Source organism: Rhinolophus sinicus, linkage group LG07 (assembly GCF_036562045.2).
Source record: "Rhinolophus sinicus isolate RSC01 linkage group LG07, ASM3656204v1, whole genome shotgun sequence".
Classification (NCBI taxonomy): Eukaryota; Metazoa; Chordata; class Mammalia; order Chiroptera; family Rhinolophidae; genus Rhinolophus; species Rhinolophus sinicus.
Window position 1 is genome coordinate 22,281,870 of NC_133757.1, and position 18,401 is coordinate 22,300,270.

At 47.2% G+C, this 18,401-nt stretch overlaps 1 protein-coding gene across 9 annotated transcripts in view; it reads right to left on the reverse strand.

Annotated features, from left to right (window-relative positions):
- Positions 1 to 5,651: 5,651 nt before the first annotated feature.
- Positions 5,652 to 18,401, reverse strand: part of GBF1 (golgi brefeldin A resistant guanine nucleotide exchange factor 1) — a 112,738-nt gene continuing 99,988 nt past the window's right edge. For 5 of the 9 annotated variants that reach the window (XM_074339134.1, XM_019724999.2, XM_074339131.1 and 2 more), the window contains 22 exons: positions 18,147 to 18,270; positions 17,740 to 17,865; positions 17,390 to 17,472; positions 16,501 to 16,737; positions 16,124 to 16,217; positions 15,551 to 15,727; positions 15,170 to 15,234; positions 14,961 to 15,084; positions 14,687 to 14,758; positions 14,458 to 14,552; positions 14,047 to 14,200; positions 10,931 to 11,156; positions 10,247 to 10,407; positions 9,863 to 10,109; positions 9,532 to 9,737; positions 8,499 to 8,649; positions 8,262 to 8,392; positions 7,952 to 8,053; positions 7,556 to 7,669; positions 7,228 to 7,408; positions 6,970 to 7,098; positions 5,652 to 6,502 (listed from right to left, as the gene is read on the reverse strand). In XM_074339134.1, the coding sequence (XP_074195235.1) occupies positions 6,222 to 6,502; positions 6,970 to 7,098; positions 7,228 to 7,408; positions 7,556 to 7,669; positions 7,952 to 8,053; positions 8,262 to 8,392; positions 8,499 to 8,649; positions 9,532 to 9,737; positions 9,863 to 10,109; positions 10,247 to 10,407; positions 10,931 to 11,156; positions 14,047 to 14,200; positions 14,458 to 14,552; positions 14,687 to 14,758; positions 14,961 to 15,084; positions 15,170 to 15,234; positions 15,551 to 15,727; positions 16,124 to 16,217; positions 16,501 to 16,737; positions 17,390 to 17,472; positions 17,740 to 17,865; positions 18,147 to 18,270 (3,280 nt within the window). In that variant the 3' untranslated portion in view covers positions 5,652 to 6,221. The remainder of the gene's footprint in view (positions 6,503 to 6,969; positions 7,099 to 7,227; positions 7,409 to 7,555; positions 7,670 to 7,951; positions 8,054 to 8,261; positions 8,393 to 8,498; positions 8,650 to 9,531; positions 9,738 to 9,862; positions 10,110 to 10,246; positions 10,408 to 10,930; positions 11,157 to 14,046; positions 14,201 to 14,457; positions 14,553 to 14,686; positions 14,759 to 14,960; positions 15,085 to 15,169; positions 15,235 to 15,550; positions 15,728 to 16,123; positions 16,218 to 16,500; positions 16,738 to 17,389; positions 17,473 to 17,739; positions 17,866 to 18,146; positions 18,271 to 18,401) is intronic. The other 4 variants (XM_074339135.1, XM_019725000.2, XM_074339133.1 and 1 more) reach the window with 1 other exon arrangement.

Here is an 18,401-nt window from a genome sequence, read left to right on the forward strand (position 1 = left end):
GTGCTGGGAAAGGAAAATAAGGTGTTTATCTGGGAGACTCAGGCTGTGCTCATCCATCACGGAGATTTGGAATGTTAGAGTTAAAAAGACATCCACAATCTTAATAGTTCAAACTTCCTCTGATGTAGGAAATTGCCATTTATATAGTTCCCAAAGTATGCTTCACACTTCTAGTGGCAGCAAGGTCACTTTCACAAAGTATTGACTTCCAGGCCGGACATCTCTGGTTGGTAAAATTTCTCTTTAGGTGCCATGAGTAAGCTCCATTCCTGGAGTCCTACGTTGGGCTCACAGTGGAACACAGACTGTTTGTTGTTTCAGATCTTTCCTGCAACTTGCCCCCGACCTTCTAAATAATGGAATTACAGGCCTGCACTAGCTATGCATAAAGGGAGACTATTGTGGCCTTTGATTTGGGCTATTTCCTATTACTTCCCCTTCCTCTTCATCTTGCCCACAAATGGAATGTGCCAGGTACTATGTTAAGATACTTCAGTATAAGTTCTTGTTCTTCCTCCCAACAACCATAGAAGATAAATATTACCTTTCTTTACTGATGAAGTAATTAAGTCTCAGAGAGGTGAAGTAACATAGCTAGAAAGGGACAGAGTGAGAATTCAAACCCAGTCTGTTAGCTCTGGGATGAAGCTTTCCCCAGAAATTCATATAAAATAAAGCAGGCCTTTCCACCCAACTGTGGGCCTTTCAAGTGATTATCATAAGATACCATCAAACAATTTGCTGAAATCCAGGGATACTGTCTACGACATTCCCCTGGTAAATCAGTTCCTTAACCCTTAAATTAAAATGGAAGGTTAAATTTTAAAATGGGCAGAGGACCTGCATAGCATTTCTCCAGAGGACATACGAGTACAGATGGCCAACAGACATGAAAAGATGCTCTAAGTCACTAATCATCAGAGAAACACAATTTAAAACCACAATGAACTATCACCTCACACCTATCAGAATGGCCATCATCAATAAATCAACAAACAAATGTTGGTGAGGATGTGGAGAAAAGGGAACCCTCGTACACTGTTAGTGGGATTGCAAATTGGTGCAGCCATTATGGGAAACAGTGAGGAGGTTCCTTAAAAAATAAAAAATAGAATTACTTCATGACCCAGCAATTCTACTTCTGGGTATTTACCTGATGAAATCCAAAACACTAACTTGAAAAGATATATGCACACCTATGTTCACTGTGGTGTTATTTACAATAGCTAAAATATAGAAGCCACCTAATTCCCCTCAATAGAGGATTGGGTAAAGATGTGGTACATATATGTATAATGGAATATTACTCGCCATAAAAAATGAAATATTACCATTTGTGATAACATGGATGGATCTAGAGGGTATTATGCTTAGTGAAATAAGTCAGAGAAAGACAAATACCATATGATCTCACTTACATGTGGAATCTAAAGAACAATAAATAATAAAACAAAACAGAGACAGATTCATAGATACAGAGAACAAACTGATGGTTGCCAGATGGGAGAGGGGCTGGGGGGCTAGGTAAAAAAGGTGAAGGGATTAAGAAGTACAAATTGGTAGTTACAAAATAGTCATGGAGATGTAAAGTACAGCATAGGGAATATAGTCAATAATATTGTAATCACTATGTATGGTGTCAGATGGGTACTAGACTAATCAGGGGGATCACTTTGTAAATTATATAAATGTCTAACTGCTATGCTGTATGTATGAAACTAATATAATGTTGAATGTAGAATGTAATTGAAAAAATAAATAAAATGGAAGGAGGTTAATTTGGAATATTCTAACTTAGTGAACCTGTGCTGGTTACCATTGATCACGACTGTCCCTTTAAAATGCTCATAAACCACCAGCTGAAATTGGCATGAATTTTTCCAGTCTCCACATTTCTAAAAGCACCCCTAGGGTTTAGCTATTTTAGTTATAAGATTCTGAACTATAATTCATTTATCTGAAGATTTTAAAAAAGAAAAGCCTTTATTATAGAAAATTTCAAACATATAAAGAATGGAGAGAACAGTATAATAAACCCCCATGTACCCATCAATCAGCTTCAACAATTCTCAGTGTTGACCTGGAAATTTTGACTGACTCAAAGTTTATAATCAGTTGCTATAGCCTCACCTATCTATAGGGGCTTAGAAAACCCATTGTTTGTTCACTAATTTCCAACCGAATGATTATCTGTTTCTGTACCTCGGGCTAGCATTGCACCTGGCCCAAAGCAGACACACCATAAATTCACTGTATTCATTCACCAATGAATAGTGAGGGCCTACTCTAGAAATCAGTGTCTTTGTTTGCAGATAAAAATCAAATGAATGTATGTCAGTTGGTGATCAGTATGATGGAGAAAAAGTGGGCAAGGGGAGGGGGTAAAGAGTGACAAGGGTTTTATACGTAGCAGACAGGGCAGGCTTTTCTGATAACATTTGAACAGTGAGTGACTTGAAAAAAGTTGAGGGAGTGAGTTGTGTGAATATCTGGGGGAAGAGCATTCCCAGTGGAGGGACTACCAGTGTAAAGATCTGATACGAATGTGTTTGGCATATTTGAAGAAAAGCAAAGTTAGGTAAGTGGGATAAAGTAAGAACTTTGCATTTTATTCTGAATGAGATGGAAAGCGACTTGAGCAATGGAGTGAAAATTATATGACGTTTTAAAAAGGCCCATTTTGGCTGCTGTGTGGACAGTACACAGATCATGGGACTAGAATGTAGGAGGGAGACCGGTAGACCAGTAGTGGCTTAGACTTGGGTGGTAGTCTAAGGTGAGGATGGTGGGAAGTAGTCACATTCTACATCAATTTGAAAGATAGAAGCAACACTACTTGCTGAGGAATTGGATGTAGGATGTGAGAAAAGAGGGGGTTGAGTTGTCCTTTAGTGATATGGGGCAGATTGGGAGAAGAGCAGATTCCTAGCGGGGGGGTAATCAAGAAGTTTTTCTTTGAAGTTTGTTATGTTTGAAAGCCTATGAGGCATGCAAGTGGAGATGATGTGGGTGGTTGGACATAAAGTCAGTGCAATGGATGGTATTTAAAGTCTTGACAGTGGACATTACCCAGCAATTGAGTGGAGAGAAAAGACGAGGACAAGAGCTGAGCCCTGAGGCATACTAATGTTCAGAGGCTGTGGAGATGAGGAAGAGAAAACAGAAGAAATTGAAAAGGCATGGCCAGTATCTCAGAAACCAGAGAAGAGTATTTCAAGGAGGGGGTGATAAACTGTTTACCTGAACTAAAGTTCCTTCTCAACGGAAGCCCAGGAGCTGAGGGGGGGTTCTGCTTCCTCAAGGCCATTTGTCTCCTAAGCGGTGAGCCCTAAGCAAAGGCAAATACTGAGAGCTGGAATAGCCACATTTTTCTGTTGTTCCTAGCAATTCTGTCCATTGTAGCTAATTCTGCACAGTTGACCTTTGAACAATGCGGGGGTTTGAGACACTGATGCCCCCACAGTCAAAAATCCACGTACAACTTTCAACTCACCCAAGACTTAACTAGTAATTAATTCTTCCCACTATCATTGTTATGTGCTTAGAAAATTCACATTTATTCTTGGTTGTGTATATCTCTTTCCAGTTTTCTAATGAATTCTTAGCTTACTAGGTAATAGCCTGTTTCTTCAGATGTTCAACCTTTTATTTCTCATGAGAAGCTACAGAAAAGGTATGTACAGACAGTCCGACTTACAATAGTTCAATTTAAGATTTTTCAACTTTACGGTGATGTGAGTGATACGCCTTCAGTAGAAATTGTGCTTTGAATTTTGATCTTTCCCCAGGCTAGCAATACGCTTGCTGTATGATACTCTCTTGTGATTCTGGGCAGCAGCCAGCTATAGCTCCCAGTCAGACACTCAATCATAAGGGTAAACAACCAACACTCTACATTGTATTTATTGTTAGATGATTTTGTCCAACTATAAGCTAATATAAGTGTTCTGAGCACGTTTAGGCTAGGCAAACTATGATGTTTGGTATGCTAGGTGTATTAAATGCATTTTCGATTTATGATATTTTCAACTTATGATGGGTTTATTGGAACATATCCCCACTGTGAGTCAAGGGGCATTTGTAGCTTTTCTTTTTTTTCCTTCTTCCGCCTCCCCCCGATTAATGGCAATGTGTCTTTTACTGTAGTAATTTTATTTAAACATTCACCATATTGTTTGATCATACCTCGTATATGTCAGCTGATCTTTCTGTAACAGAATGAGACTTCCAACAAGTTTTCTTTGTTACCGGCAGGGAGATCAGTTAGCAATCACTCCAGCTTCATTCATCTAATATTTGCAGACCAACACAGACTTGCCATATTCCTTTGTTCATAGGATGGTTTTCGGACTTCTTTGCAGCAGCCAACATTCTCTCCCCCACAGGGAAACACATAGAAGCTTCTAAAGCAGAGCTTGTGGGGCAGAGCTCTGTTCAGATGGTGGAACAGAGACATCATAGCTATCATCAAGCCCAAGGCCTTAGTGTCTACCTGAGTGTAGATCTAGGCTTTTCTGCACTCATACAGAGAAATGCAGATTAGAAGTGTAGTCAGAGTCCTAAGTTCCCCAGGGTCAGGGTCACGAGTCTTCTGGTTAGTGTGGAAACTAGGCATGGTCTGGACTACTCGGGGAGGAAGGAAGGGAAGAGGTTAAACTAGTGTGGGAGTTTCAGGCCTCGTGTCAGTACTCTTCCACATCAGGCTGTTCTCATTTCCGAAGAGCCCTTTCATACACCTAAGGGAGGCACTTACAGAGAGTTCCAGACTTTTGGCAATATCCACATGATTATCCTCATCCACTTGGCTGAGCAAAGGGAAGCCTTGGGTGCTGCATGATCACAGTGACAGCTGGGCCCAAATGATGAGGGTGAGTGCCCCTAACTCTCCTTGAGGAGGTCAGCTGGTAGTACAACGGGGTACCACTCCCTGCCCTTCCCCCACCCCAGGGGGAAGGGACCATTATGGGGGAGGAAGTCTAGATGATGCAGATGCTTCACTGGGAAAGCTTAATACATAGCATTCTGCATCCCACCCACAGTACCTCAGCCACACAGCCTGCCCCATGCACACTCCCACCTGTTTTACCCTGACGCAAGGGACAGGAAGGGAGGCGTTTTCCAATCATGCTTCAGTGACTGGGATGGATGGAGGCTGTGGGGTGGAAGAAACTGTTCCTCTTCAGTTTGGGGCCAAAATGAATGTCCTGTGTCCACACACACACGATCACAGCTGTGGGCAAGATGCCCCCCCTCCTCCTAAGCCCCATGGGCTCCTTTGTGCTCCTGGACCAGGACGGGCATCTGAGGGAAGACTTCTGAATAGCACAGCTCAGCTCTGGCTTCCCTTGGACCACAGTCTAGGCTGTCTCAGGTGTCCCTCTTAGAGCAATTAGGGAAGTGGACAACTGTACTAACTGCTGGGACACCCCTGGTGACAAGGATGCACTACTGTGCTTGGGGAGGGAGCAGGCACGCAGCAGCAGTGAGGGAATGCTGACCCCAGACCTGCCATCTGTCTGGATAGTGGCCGGGGCCACATGCGCCAGACTGTTGGAGGCTCAGTGTGACTTCTGTCAATCAAGGCCCAAGCCCTGAATATCCTAACAACATGGTGCCCACAAGCTCAAGAAGGAAACCAGAGGGAAAGGCAATGATGTTCCTAAGACATTTATTACATCATAAAAAGTCCACTGGTGTCCTGTTTTTCCATATGTACATGCTCCTGTGGGCAGTCGCCCATCCAGCCCCACCTGCCCACCCTCCATGGTGCCAATCAACTCTCCAAACTGACCAACTAATTAATGAAAGAGGAAGAACTGGAGGAAGTGGCCCAGGGCTGATGGGAGTGGGGATGGGAGAGAGAAACAAAGTGCAGAGTGGTTGGTTGGGCTCTCAACGCCTGACCATGGGCAGGAGGGGCATGGGGGCGGGCACTGCAGGGCTGGCACAGTGATGCCTCCCCAGAGCTGCCAAGCTGTAGGTGATACCTGAGTGTGTTCTCAGGTTGGACCTCCATGAATGGAAAGCAGAGGAGGAAAAGGTCCTGCAGCCTGACTGGGTCCCAGGAAGGGCTACAGGAGTTCTTTGTCAGGTCCCCATTATTCATATAGCAGCGACGGCAGCTTGGGCTGGGCCTGAAGAGTTTGTGGCCCCTGGGACGGCTGGAAGGGGGGGCCAGGTACGGCCTGGTACTACTGGTCGTGGTGTCTGAGGGGCTTGTCTTAGTTCACCTCAGAGGTGGGCATGGGGTCTGTGGGGCGGGGTGTGGCCAGGAGGGGCACTGGTGAGGTGGCTTCGATGAGAGCAGGGTTGAGGATGATGGGCAGAGTCATGGGTGGCACGCCCACCTGCAGTGGGGAGGCCAAGGGCTGCAGGATCAGTGGGGGCTGAGCCAGGGGTGGAGGCCCATCTGGGGTAGGGCTCAGCCTGCTGGGGCTAGATGCCACAGGTGATCCAGGGGAGCTGCTGTTGGCAGGTCGGGCGCCCTCAGGCTTCTCAAAGTCTATAGGGAAAGCAGGGTGGCTGCAGTCAGACTCCCTCACACTTCCTACCTGGTTCAGCTGCTCCACCCCAGTCCTGTGAGCAAAATGGCCCCTCCCAGGATAAATAGTTGGGAGTTTCCCTTGAAACTCATTCCAATGTCAGCTCTCTTATCTTTACCTTCTACCTCCTTTGCTGTACCGCTAGTCAGGTTAATTTTGGCCTGGTCTTTACTAGTATCCCTGCAGGGCAGCTTCTGCATATCCTCCAAGACCCTGACCCAGCCTTCTCCTCCCAAGCAGCTAGCTCATCATAGCTTATCTGGTCCTGCCATTTCCCATAGCAAGAACAGGCGAATAGGATTCTCGGGTTCCCTCCTTCCCCTGGCTCACAGCCCATGCCCAACAGCAATCCCAAGCGACCCTGGGCCTCCTCTCAGGCCTCCTGCTTCCTGCTCAATGCCCAGCAGGCTAGCTCAGATGGACTCACCACAGGCCCCCAGTTCAGAGGGCATCTCTGGGGGAGGTGGATGGCCAGGTGTCCTGGTGTCCCCAGCAGCAGGAGTCAGGTGAGCTGAGGCCAGAGGTTTTTGGGCATGAGGCTCCATGGGCATGGGGTCTGGGGAAGGCAGAGAATTCAGACGTCAGCTCAGTGCTTCCTTTCAAGTAGCACCCTGAACTACCCACCTAAAGCACAGAGAACTAGTTAGCTCCAGACTTTCTGATGAAGTGGGGCTGAACTCCCTACCCTGGATGACAGTCTGCTTGAAGAGCTCATCTCGTAGGTGGGGCAGAAAACAATCAATGCGCTCCCAGGTGATCTCCCAGAGGGCTGAGGGGCTGCCTCCTCGGGCATCTGCACTGTGGAAAATCTCTGCTGTGTCCATCACCAGGAGCATGTTCTTCAGAGACTCAGGGATGGCCTCAGACTGCAGGTGGCAGTAGGACCATTAGAACAGAAAAGAGGGCATGGGGGAATATGGTAAGGAGGAGGTAGCCTTCAAGGGGACACAGGAAGTCTTCCCAGCAGGTGGGAAAGAAGTAGGCGGCAGGAGTCGGGCTGAGGTAGAACATACCAGTAAGTCACTGGAGCCTGCGTGCATGTACTTGTCCATGAAGTCCAGGATGGTCAACCAGAGGGCCGCAAAGGTAGACAGTGACAGCAGTGGGGACAGGTGCTGCAGGAAGACCTATGGCCGGCCAGCCCCTTTGAGCCGAGGGTAGGGTAGGAGCCTTCTGTATCCCTCTCCCAGGCTGGCAGGCAAGCCTGCCCTATCTTGCATGGGGATCTTAGATCAGAAACACCTCTGATTTCCAGAATCCTCCCAGGTCCCTAAGTCCCACTGAGTCTCCATAGCTGGTGGTCCTGAGCACCTACATTGCATCTCTAGGTCGTACCAGAAGCCTTGGCTTCACTCCTGGTGAAGAGGCAGATATAGGAAAGTGGGTGGGTGTACGGTGGTGAGCAGTACCTTAGAGAGCAGGGTGGAAGCCCTCATCCGGGTCTCTTCCATCCCACCCACATCTGCAGGGCTGATGTTCTCCAAGAGCTTGGTCAGTAGAGGAAACAGCACCTGGTGGGTAAATAGCCAACATCTCCCTTGCAGGGGCAGTTGGTGGCCTTGCCCCAAGGAAGCCAGGGGCTGGGGTGGATGGGTACAGAGCAGAAGGGAAGGTATGATGCAGGCTGAGGACTATGTGACATTAGGGGCTCTTCAGGCTGCCTGGGTCCCCTAGTCTTAAGGATATGAACTTTCCCTTAAGACTAGAGAAAAGTCCTACCTTGTTAAAACAGGACTCCCATTCCAGGGCATCGAGCTTTTGCAGATCATGTACCAGCAGTGCTCGCTGCAGATACGTCAGCGCCTGCATCCGCACCTGGCGCCGGGCATCACAGCAAAGGCAGGCAATGCCTGGGGGTGAGAACAGGCTCAGGATCCTGCAGGCATCTCCATCCTGGTACTTCCCAAGTTCCAGCTCCACCTCTGCCCCTGCCCCGCCTGCTCCCTGGGGGTTTACCCTGCAGCAAAGGGCACCAGCAGTGGGCCCAGAGGGTGCGTGAATCTGCTTCGATCTTCCGGCCACCTGTCTCCAGGTGGCGCTGCTCCTCTGCCCACGAGCTGTAGATAGAGGCCGCCCGAGTGTGCAGGGTGTGCATCAGGTCTAGCAACTGGGGTCACAGGAGGGGCAGGATATGAGTGGGATGAGGTCTGGTAACCCCCCCTGACCCTCAATGTTCACGACTGAGTCCTCAAGTGAGCCCAAGTACCAATCCCGTCATACTCCACCCCTCCCCACTCCCTTCTTGATTGTATGACTTAGTTGCCCAGTCTGGCCAGGGTTTCCCCAAACTGGGAAGTACTCCTAGTAGAGGAGACCTAAGGAAAGATGTGGACTAAGCATTTAAAAACTGAATTACACAGTGAGAAAGACACTTTCTCTTCAATTCTCTTTCACATCTGATGATTGATAAAACCTCATCATGTTAAACTCATTTTAAAAACAGAAATCACACCTCAGGCTCAGAGGTTTTGATGGCCAATAGTGTCTGGCCAGATTTAATAAAGTTTTGTTTTCATCATTTTCCTAAGGTATTCTATTTAAGGCCATTAGTTCCCCATTTATTTGGTGATATAAAGTCGGCTCATAAAATAAATTTTTGTATGCCTTGAATAGACACAGAGTAACTCTGGAAGGTTATAAAACAAACTGGTGGCAGTGGTTTCTGGTGAGGGAAACTTACTGGCTGCAGACAGGAATGGAATGGGACTTTTATCTGTTTTTAAGGGTAAACTTGATCTGTTTATCCTTTTGTATCTTTTGAACTTGTACCATGTGCATATACTACCTATTCAAAAAATAAACCTTAGTTTCAAACTTAAGCAAATAAAGACTTATAGATGGTCTTGGACAGGAGAACACTGGCAGTGATGGCCGAGGGCCTGGGCTGGAAAACATAGGCCCTTCCTCTGTCCTGGCTGTCCCTGGCCCTGCCCAGGCTCCCAATGTTAGGTGCAGGGAGAGGAGAGGAAGCAAAGGGTGCCATACTTACGTCCTGACTGACCTGTAAAGACACCGTATGGTAGCTGGCAGGCACGCCTTCATCCTCATCGTCGTCACTATGGCTGCCCCGAGTGGTATGTTGGCTGGAGGATCGAGGGCGCCGAAGCACTGGGCCCTCCTTCGATTTCTTCTTAAAGCGGTTCCCTTTGCTTTCATACTTGTGGCTCTTGGCACGTTTCTCCTGGGACTTGCACCCTGAGCAGAGCCAGAGCCAAGTCACATTTCCACGTCCATGGGCACAGATGGCCTGCCTTTCCCCACCCCCACCTTCGTATATTCACATGGTTACTCCCCAAGTGCCCCTTCACTGGGTGACTCACCGCCATTAAGACTGGCCTCCACAAAGATGCGGAGAGTCTTGACGCAGAGCTCAAAGTTGTCGGGTGTGATGTGGGCAGCATCACGCACAATGAAGGACAGTGACTCCACACACTTAAGCAGGGACTTAGTGTCATGCGGCCCGAGATCCAGCCCCACTGTTAGGCTGTACTGATTGACTAGGGGTGAAGGGCCTGGCCAGTTGGGCCCGGGCCCTGGCTTGGAGTTATCGATGTCATCCTTCCCCACCTGTAAAGTACACAGAGCAGCTGGAAACCCAGACTTGACCCAGACCCTCCCCTAGATTCCCTCTTAGAGGACCAGGAATCTTTTCCGCAGGCCGAGGAGGGAAGATTCACCCGCTACCCACCCGTATGCTCACTCACCACTAACCAACCGCTGTTGACCACGTCAACATCTGTGGCCGATCGGTGGATCTTGCCAGGCCTGCCATGGTCAGTGTATACCTCTGAGTCAGACGTGTACCCTCGGTCCAGGCTCACATCATTTTGATGGTAGGATGGGAGTTCACTGTCAGATTGGGCCCCTGAGCCGGCAGGGACAAAGGCAGAGTCAAGGTGAGGATGGGGACATCAAGACAAGGGATAATTTCAGCTCTCAGAAGAAAGGTGCTGAAGCCTGGCCTCTCCTCTCTCTGGGTCTGGTTTCGTTTCAACCTTGTCACCAGAGGGCTGAAGGATGGTCTGGACAGCTTCTCTTATGACCAAATAGGGCAGCAGGCTAATTTGGGCTCCTGATAGTATCTAGTAGCAGCTGTCAGGGGAGGGAGGGGGCAGTGAAGAGAGTTTCTGAGAAAACAGTCCTCAGGACAGTAGTAAGCCTGGCTTCATAGCCTTCCCTGCTGCCTACTTGCCTTCATGCTGGTTAGCCTGTGGGTGTGCTGGGGAGAAGCCAGTGGGCATGGGAAGCTCTGGAAGCGGATGGCAGAAGCCATGGGTATTTAATCTGCTGAACCCAATAACCTGTTTTGTTTTCCTGTCTCAAACCCTGGGGCCATAATTGTTTAATTGTTTATCTGCCAGTGCTGGTCTCCCTGGGAAAGGGCTTACCAGTATCAGGTGCATCGGCCCTGGCTGTGGCCTGCAGGGCAGCTGGAGGCTTCACACCTGAGCCAATGCACTCCAGCAGCGTGAAGAGGGTGGCCCAGTCATCACCTGAGTGGATGTTGGCGGCGTTGGTCTTAAGGAGTTCATGGAGCCCAAAGGCTACCTGGTGACTGACTCGGGAAAGCACGCTGGGCTTCATTAGTAGCAAAATGCGAAGAGAGAGCAGTACCTGGGGGTGGGATGGGGAGCAGAAAGTGGGAAGTGACACATAGCTTCTTGTCTAGTCTCCTTTCCCATCAGCCTCCTTAGGCCAGTGAGGACAGTTTGACTAGGACCCACACTTAGGGTACAGCTGCTGGTCTTGTCTTTTTTTCAGTGTTTTTTTAATTGACATTTTTATTGAGATAATTATAGAGTCATATGTAGTTGTAAGAAATAACACAAAGAGATCCCTTATACACTTTGTCCAGTTTATTCCAGTGGTAACATTATGCAAAACTATAGTATAATATCATAACCAGGATAGTGACATTGATCCACTCCACTGATCTTATTCAGATTTCTTCAGTTTTACTTCTATTCACATGTGTATTGAGTTCTACACAATATCATCCCCTGTGTGGGTTTGTATCTACTACTGGTCAAGATGCTGAATAGTTCCAACACTACAGGATCCCTCATGTTGCCCTTTTATAACCACACCTGCCTCTTTCCTGTTCCCATCCCTAACCCTGGCAATCTAGCCACAACTTCTAAAACTATGTCATTTCAAAAATTTATATAAATGGAATTATATAGTATGTAACCTTTTGGGATTGATATTTTTCACTCAGTGTAATTCCTTGGAGATTCACCCAAGTTGTCGCATGTACCAAGTTTGTTGCTTTTGATTGCTGAATAGTATTCCATAGTATGTACGGAATACTTAAACCACAGTTTAAGTATTCATCCGTTGAAAATCATCTGAGCTGATTCTATTTTTTGGCTATTACAAATAAAGCTTCTATGAATATTCATCTATAGGTTTTTATGAGAAAGTATGCTTTCATTTCTCTGAGATAAATGCCCAAGAGTACAATTGCTGGACTGTATGGTAACTGCATGTTTAGTTTTATAAGAAACTGCAAACAGAGTAGCTACACCATTTTACATTCCCACCAGCAATATGTGAGTAACCCATATCCTTGCCAGCATTTGGTATTTTTATTTTAGCCATTCTGATAGGTGTGTAGTGGTATCTCACCGCAGCTTTAATTTGCATTTCCCTGCTCGTTAATGATGCTGAGCATCAACTAATGTCTTCCACGTGCTTAAGTGCCATCTGCATATCTTCTTCAGTGAAATGTCTGTTCATATCATTTGCTCATTTTCTAATTGGGTTTTTTTCTGTTGTGTTTTGAGTTCTTTTTTTTTGCCCCCACCCTCCACCCTCTCAGCCCCCGCAAACCCCCCATTTTTTAAGCCATTGTTTCTCAGTCTAGTTGTAGGGCGCAGCTCCCTGGCCCATGTGGGAATCGAACCAGCAGCGTTCGGCATTAGGAGCACAGCACTCCAACCGTCTGAGCCACCAGGCCACCCCTTGAGTTCTTTCAAATTTTAGATAATAGTCTTTTTTCAAATATGTGACTTGCAAACATATGCTCCTTGTCTTTTCATCCTTTTCACATGGGCTATCATAGAGTAGAAGTTTTTAATGTTGACAAAGTATAATTTATCATTTTTTCCTTTTATGGATTGTTCTTTTGGTGTCAAGTTTAAGAACTCTTTGCCTAGCTCCTGAAGATATCCACCTATGTTTCTTCCTAAAGGTTTTATAGTTTTGTATTTTACATTGAAATCTATGATCCATTTTGAGTTAATTTTTGTGTAAGGTATGAGGCTTCGGTTAAGGTTCATTTGTTTTTCCCCACTATGGATTTCAATTGCTTCCACGACTGAAAACGCTATCCTTACTGCATTGAATTGTTTTTGTATCTTTGTCAAAAAATTAGTAGAGCATCTTTGTGTGGGTCTATTTCTGGGTTTTCTCTTCTGTTCCATTGATCTATGTGTCTATCCTTCCTCCAATACTACAGTCTTGATTACTGTAGCTGTATAGTAAGCCTTAGTGTCACTTTCTTCTTTCTCAAGATGTTTGGTTATTCTAGGGCCTGTGCTTTTCCATCTAAATTTTAGAGTAAACTTATATACGTCTACAAAAAACCCTCATGAGATTTTCACAGGAGTTGAATTAAATTTACAGGTCAATTTAGGGAAGAATTGACATCTTTACTACGTTGAGTCTTCCAGTCCATGAACATGGTATGCCTTTTCATTTATTTAGATCTTCTTTTATTTCTTTCATTAACATTTTGTAATTTTCAGCATACAGATTCTATACGTGTTGTAGTAGGTGTACATCTACGTATTTCTTTTTTCGTTTTTGGAGCACTTGTAAATGGTATTGTGTTTTTGGTTTTACTTTCCATATGTTCACTGTCAGTATATAGAAATGTGATTAATTTTTGTATGTTGATTTTATATCCTGGGACCTTGCTGAACTCACTTATTACAGTAGTACCTGGGTTTTCAAACGTCTCCGTTGATGAACACTTTCGTTTACGAACGCCATAAACCTGGAAGTAAATGCTTCAGTTTTCGAACATGCCTCGGAGGTCAAACATGTCACGCAGCTTCCACTGAGTGCAAGATCCTGAGGCCTAGCTGTCGGCTGTTTTCGAACGTTTCAGAACTTGAACGGTCTTCTGGAATGGATTACGTTCGAAAACCGAGGTACCACTGTAGTTCTATGCTGGCGCTCTTTTATAGTTAGGCCAAGAGATCTCAGGAGGGTCCTGAGCATGAGAGGAACCAGGCACAGGGCTGGGACTGCCACAAAGCAGCAGCCACTGAGCTCTAGAGAACAGATTTATAGGATCCTGCAGAGGTGCTGAGTACCAGCTTCATACCTCAAGCCATTCTAGACTCATCCCCAATGTTAACTGTTGGTCACTGGGCTCACGCTATGGGGCACTAAATGTACTCTCTGTCTCAAACCATATCAACAACTGAAACTGTGACTCTTGTGACTCTTGTGTCCCTTGCATACCTTTCTGCCCTCCCAGCAGCACTCTGCTTACCTGGCCACTGATCTCCTCTCTCCGGAGTAGCCGAATGGCCAGGCGTAGCAGCCCCACTACCGCCCGATCCACAAGGAAGCAGAAATCCTGTGCCTGGACACACAGGTGGTATAGATGGTCTCGGACAGTCTGCCACACACAGCCCACACGGTCTCTGAGTAACATAAGGGATGAGGACAGTTTCAGCTAGAGAGGCCACTGGGCAGTAAGCCTCCCTTTCTGATTCACAATAGGCCCTTCAGGGCTCATTGGTATTATATCCTGAGCAGACAGGGATAATGAGCAAGCTTTTCCTCCACTGCCTGTGGCTTCATGTGCTTCTTACCCCTAGAGCCCACTCAGCAAGATGGCCCCAGGCTTTCATCCCTTTGCATTAAGCCCAGTGTGAGGCCTCTAAAGACTGCCTTTTACCTGTTCTCCAGGACAATCCTCAGCAGCATCTCCAGGCAGAAAGCAGCATCCTCTTCATCATATGTCTCTTCATCTGGTGTCACTGAGACCAGAGCCTAGAGGAGGACAACGCCAGGAAAGTAGGCAGCCACTGGCCTTGCCCTGACAGAAAGTGAGGCACACACCACGGTCCCTGTCTCCCCTCCCAGACCCAGCTAGCCCTTCCATCTCTCTTTACTCTATTCTGTACCTTCATGAGCTCCTGCAGTGACTCCAGCTGGAGGAATTTGCTTTCCGTGATCATCTTTTCTGGGTCACATTGCTGGAGAGTGCACAAGAGAGAGGTAAGGAATCAGTGATAAGGGCTGGAGGGAAGAGAACTTTCCCAAGAGACAGGGAGACAGAGCAGAAGGAGTCAGTTCTAGTCGCAAGCCTTTGATGAGTCTATTCTTCAGTTCACAAGGCAGTATCTATCCAGTAGGGAGGAGTCCAGGTTTATTCACTAAGCGCAGGCAGAGAGTTACCTTGATACAGTCTAAGGCAGCTCTCTTAGCCTCCTGGCTCTCAGTGGATGGGCCCCTCACGCTAGACTGCTCGGTGCCGCTTAGTGTCAGCCAGCTCACGAAGCTCAGCACTGTCGACTCTCCTCTGCAGAAAAAGAGTACAAGCCCCGGTGAGCTACAGAGTTCTGACCCTCTCTCCACAAAGCCTTCAGCCTCTGATTTGTTCTCACCGGTTCGATGGTGTCTCCTCCCGTTGTAGAGAGATCTTGCCATTGGGATCCACAAAATCTTCTACCTGGACAAGCAGGTCAAGAATAATTTCTTTCCATGTGCCCTTTGCATTTCCTGCTCCCCCCTGCAAAGTTCTCTGGCTTCTTCTTATAGCTCTATTGACTAGGGCCCCTCCAAATGGTGACTGGCAATGGCTTCTACCAGCGTTCCTAGACAATTATCCCCCCATCAAGATCTGTGGCCTTACATTTGAAGTGTTATTCGTAAGCTTCAGCAGGCATCAGGCCCAGTGCTACTCTCAGCCAGTTCTACATACTGATAGCACACAATCTTGGAGCTCTTGCCTAATTACTGTGGATTAGTCTCCTACCAAGAATTACCTCCACCATAGCCTTGGGCAGCAGTTGGGCTCGGAAGAGCTGCAGCATGGCCTCCATGATATTCTTCCAGCCCTCTCTCAGGATGTCGCCATGACGATGAGCCAAATGGAATACTGTCTTGGCTGCAATATGGGCTTTAGGGTTGCTTCCAAACACAGTGGGCAGGTTCTCAATAGACTGGAAAGAAGATGAAAAGCTTAGGGCCTGCCAAATGTCTGAAAAAGAGAACCTCTTACGCCTCAACCTATGGCTGGCTCCCTGAGTCCTTCTGCTGGCTCTGCTTCAGTCACCCATAATACTAGTGGTAAAGGCTAACCTACATAAGGCCTTCCCCACTATGGCATTTCCTTCCCCACCCTCCCCGTTATGAGGTGACGCTACTCTCATCCTAGGGTATGCAAGACAGAAATGACCTAATCTCTACTGTAGTCAAAGGTGTGTGTGTGTGTGTGTGTGTGTGTGTGTGTGTGTGTAAATATGCTGAGGGAAACCAGCTCTGGAGATAAAGAGTAATGGCTAAAAGAGAGGTCCTCCTTTGAAACTCCAGATACATAGTTCTTGCCCATTGCTCACCTCACTGCTAAGCGCTGTGAATTTGCACAGAGAGATGATGAGATTGTCAAACACATCGCTGAGGCCATAGTGGGCGGAGATCATGGCGCACTTCCTGTAACGTCACCCCCATCCCAGAAAAAAAGTCACTGGAAGGCCCAGGCAGCCCTTCCAAGTCCCTGAGGAGGCTTGCTTGGGATTCTTCCCAAATCAGTCCCAGGAAAAAACCTTTTACTCTTAAGTCTGTTTAAAACTGTCCCAAGCTTCAGCCTCCCTCCAAAAACTCAGGAAGAACCCACTCTAAGGAAAATAAGAATAGGATTCAGAGAGGTATGTAGTCAACCAAGTTAGCTCCGAGAGGTGGGAAGACATCAACACCAAGACCAAAGCTGGGCTACCTGAAGCCTGAGATGGCTTTCTGGATGATTGTCTCCTCAAGGCTTTTGTCAAAGACGTAAGAGAGAGCAGCAATAGTGGGGCCCCAGGTCATGGTGAAGAGGTCAAGATCGTAGCTGCCAGCAGGCACACGCAGGAATACGCCCTCTGGGGTGGCACCTCGATGAAGCAGCACATTCCACACATAGTTCTCCCGAACCCAGCCTGTCTGCTCCTCAGGCATCACAATTTCCTCATTCCTGCCAGGAAATAAGGAAAGGAGTAGGTACACTGCTGTGAACCTGACTGCTCCTAAACTAAAACAAGGGGCTTTGCCTTGGTACTCTCCATCAATGAGAGGTCATTGAAACTGCAGTTCAGTGGTTTGCTGCCCACCCACCAGGGATAAAGAAAGAAACACCCCATAACTCCCCATAATCTCAAAGACCTGTTTCTAAGTGGAGTTTTGTAGTACGATGTCACATTCTTTCTGTGACATCTGAATGAACAGTTCTACCTTTTCTGATTTGCACTAAAGAACTAAGTGTCCCATCTCTGACCTCTGACCCAAGCCTCACTCTCCAGTGCCCATCTTGTGTTGTCTACCAGCCGCAGAATGCATCTTGGGAGTTAGACAGGAAAACCCAGTCACTCTGGGTTTGAGAAATGGGGCCATGACACTCCACTTAGAAGGGCAGTCTAGATCCTGGCTTAGAGTACCAGAGTTCCAAGACTGTTCAGGCTTCTTTAAGGAAGAAATGAGTTGGGAGAATGGGGGCTGCCCAGCTAAGTCCCAAGGCTAAATCCAGGGCATATGAATCATTGCAGAATGTTGTGACTCTAAAATCTGGAAAAGGGAGCAAGGTGCTTCTCCTTAACAGAGGTGCTCCACCATTCTCCAAACATACTCACTTGATGGCATGATACATGTCCTCCAGGATGTCTTGTTCAAAGTCCTTGCCTCCATTCACACCTTTTAGGTTTTTGCGAAACTCCTAGAGACAGACCAATAAGCCGTTCCCTGCTATGTGTCAATACTGAAGCCCCACCCAAGGAAGCCCTGGGTCTGCGGTAAATAGGATTTAGGAAACAGTAAGTGAAAGGACCCACCTCCCCGCCCCAGTTCCTCTTATGGATTGGCCAGCCCTCCCTGATTCCCTTGGACAGAATCCTGTTGATTGTGCCCTTTGGAAATTCCATGTCATTTCTCCTATCTGGAAAGCTTGCTGGATCTTCTCTGCCTTGGCTGGGATCAAGCTTACCTCCAGGGTCATGGGTGCATTCTGTTTGCGAACATTGTGGTTGTGCTGGTCAGTATTAAGCATGATGACAGCATAGGCCAGGGCAAAGCAGGCATCGCTATTGGCAAATGGGGAGCCATTACAATTCTGAAAAAGTAAAGACCCCGGCTGTGTCAATGCTCTTCTCCAGCCAATTATACCCTCACAATCAACCCACTGGTCAATGCTGGTACAGAGGGGATATACCGCGCAGAAAGCAGCCAACCTCTTGCCAACTCCTTAGCAGAAGCTGGCCTTGCTATGGAAAGCTCACTGATGATGCTCTCAGACTTCGTGGGAGACCGCAACTGGGTCCTTCAGTTGGAGCCGTAGAAACCCTCAGTCAAATGAACTTGGGAGGGTGGGCTCAGCCCGTCGCTCAGACTCACCCTCCAATGCTCTGTGAATGCCTCCAACAACCTCTGGATGACTGGCGCTTCCCCAGGCAAGCGGAAGGCTTCCAGGTAGAGGCGAAGAGCTTCGTCCAGCCGCAGACCCTGAAAGCTGAAGGTGCTATAGGGAGAGGAAAAAGGGTGAAGATGCTGAAGATATGTAAGCTGCAAATGTTGGGTTCTCATTAGCCATAGTCCCTTTAACCTTCTCCTATTAGAAAAGAGGAGGCTGAGGGTTCTGGCAAAGGGGTT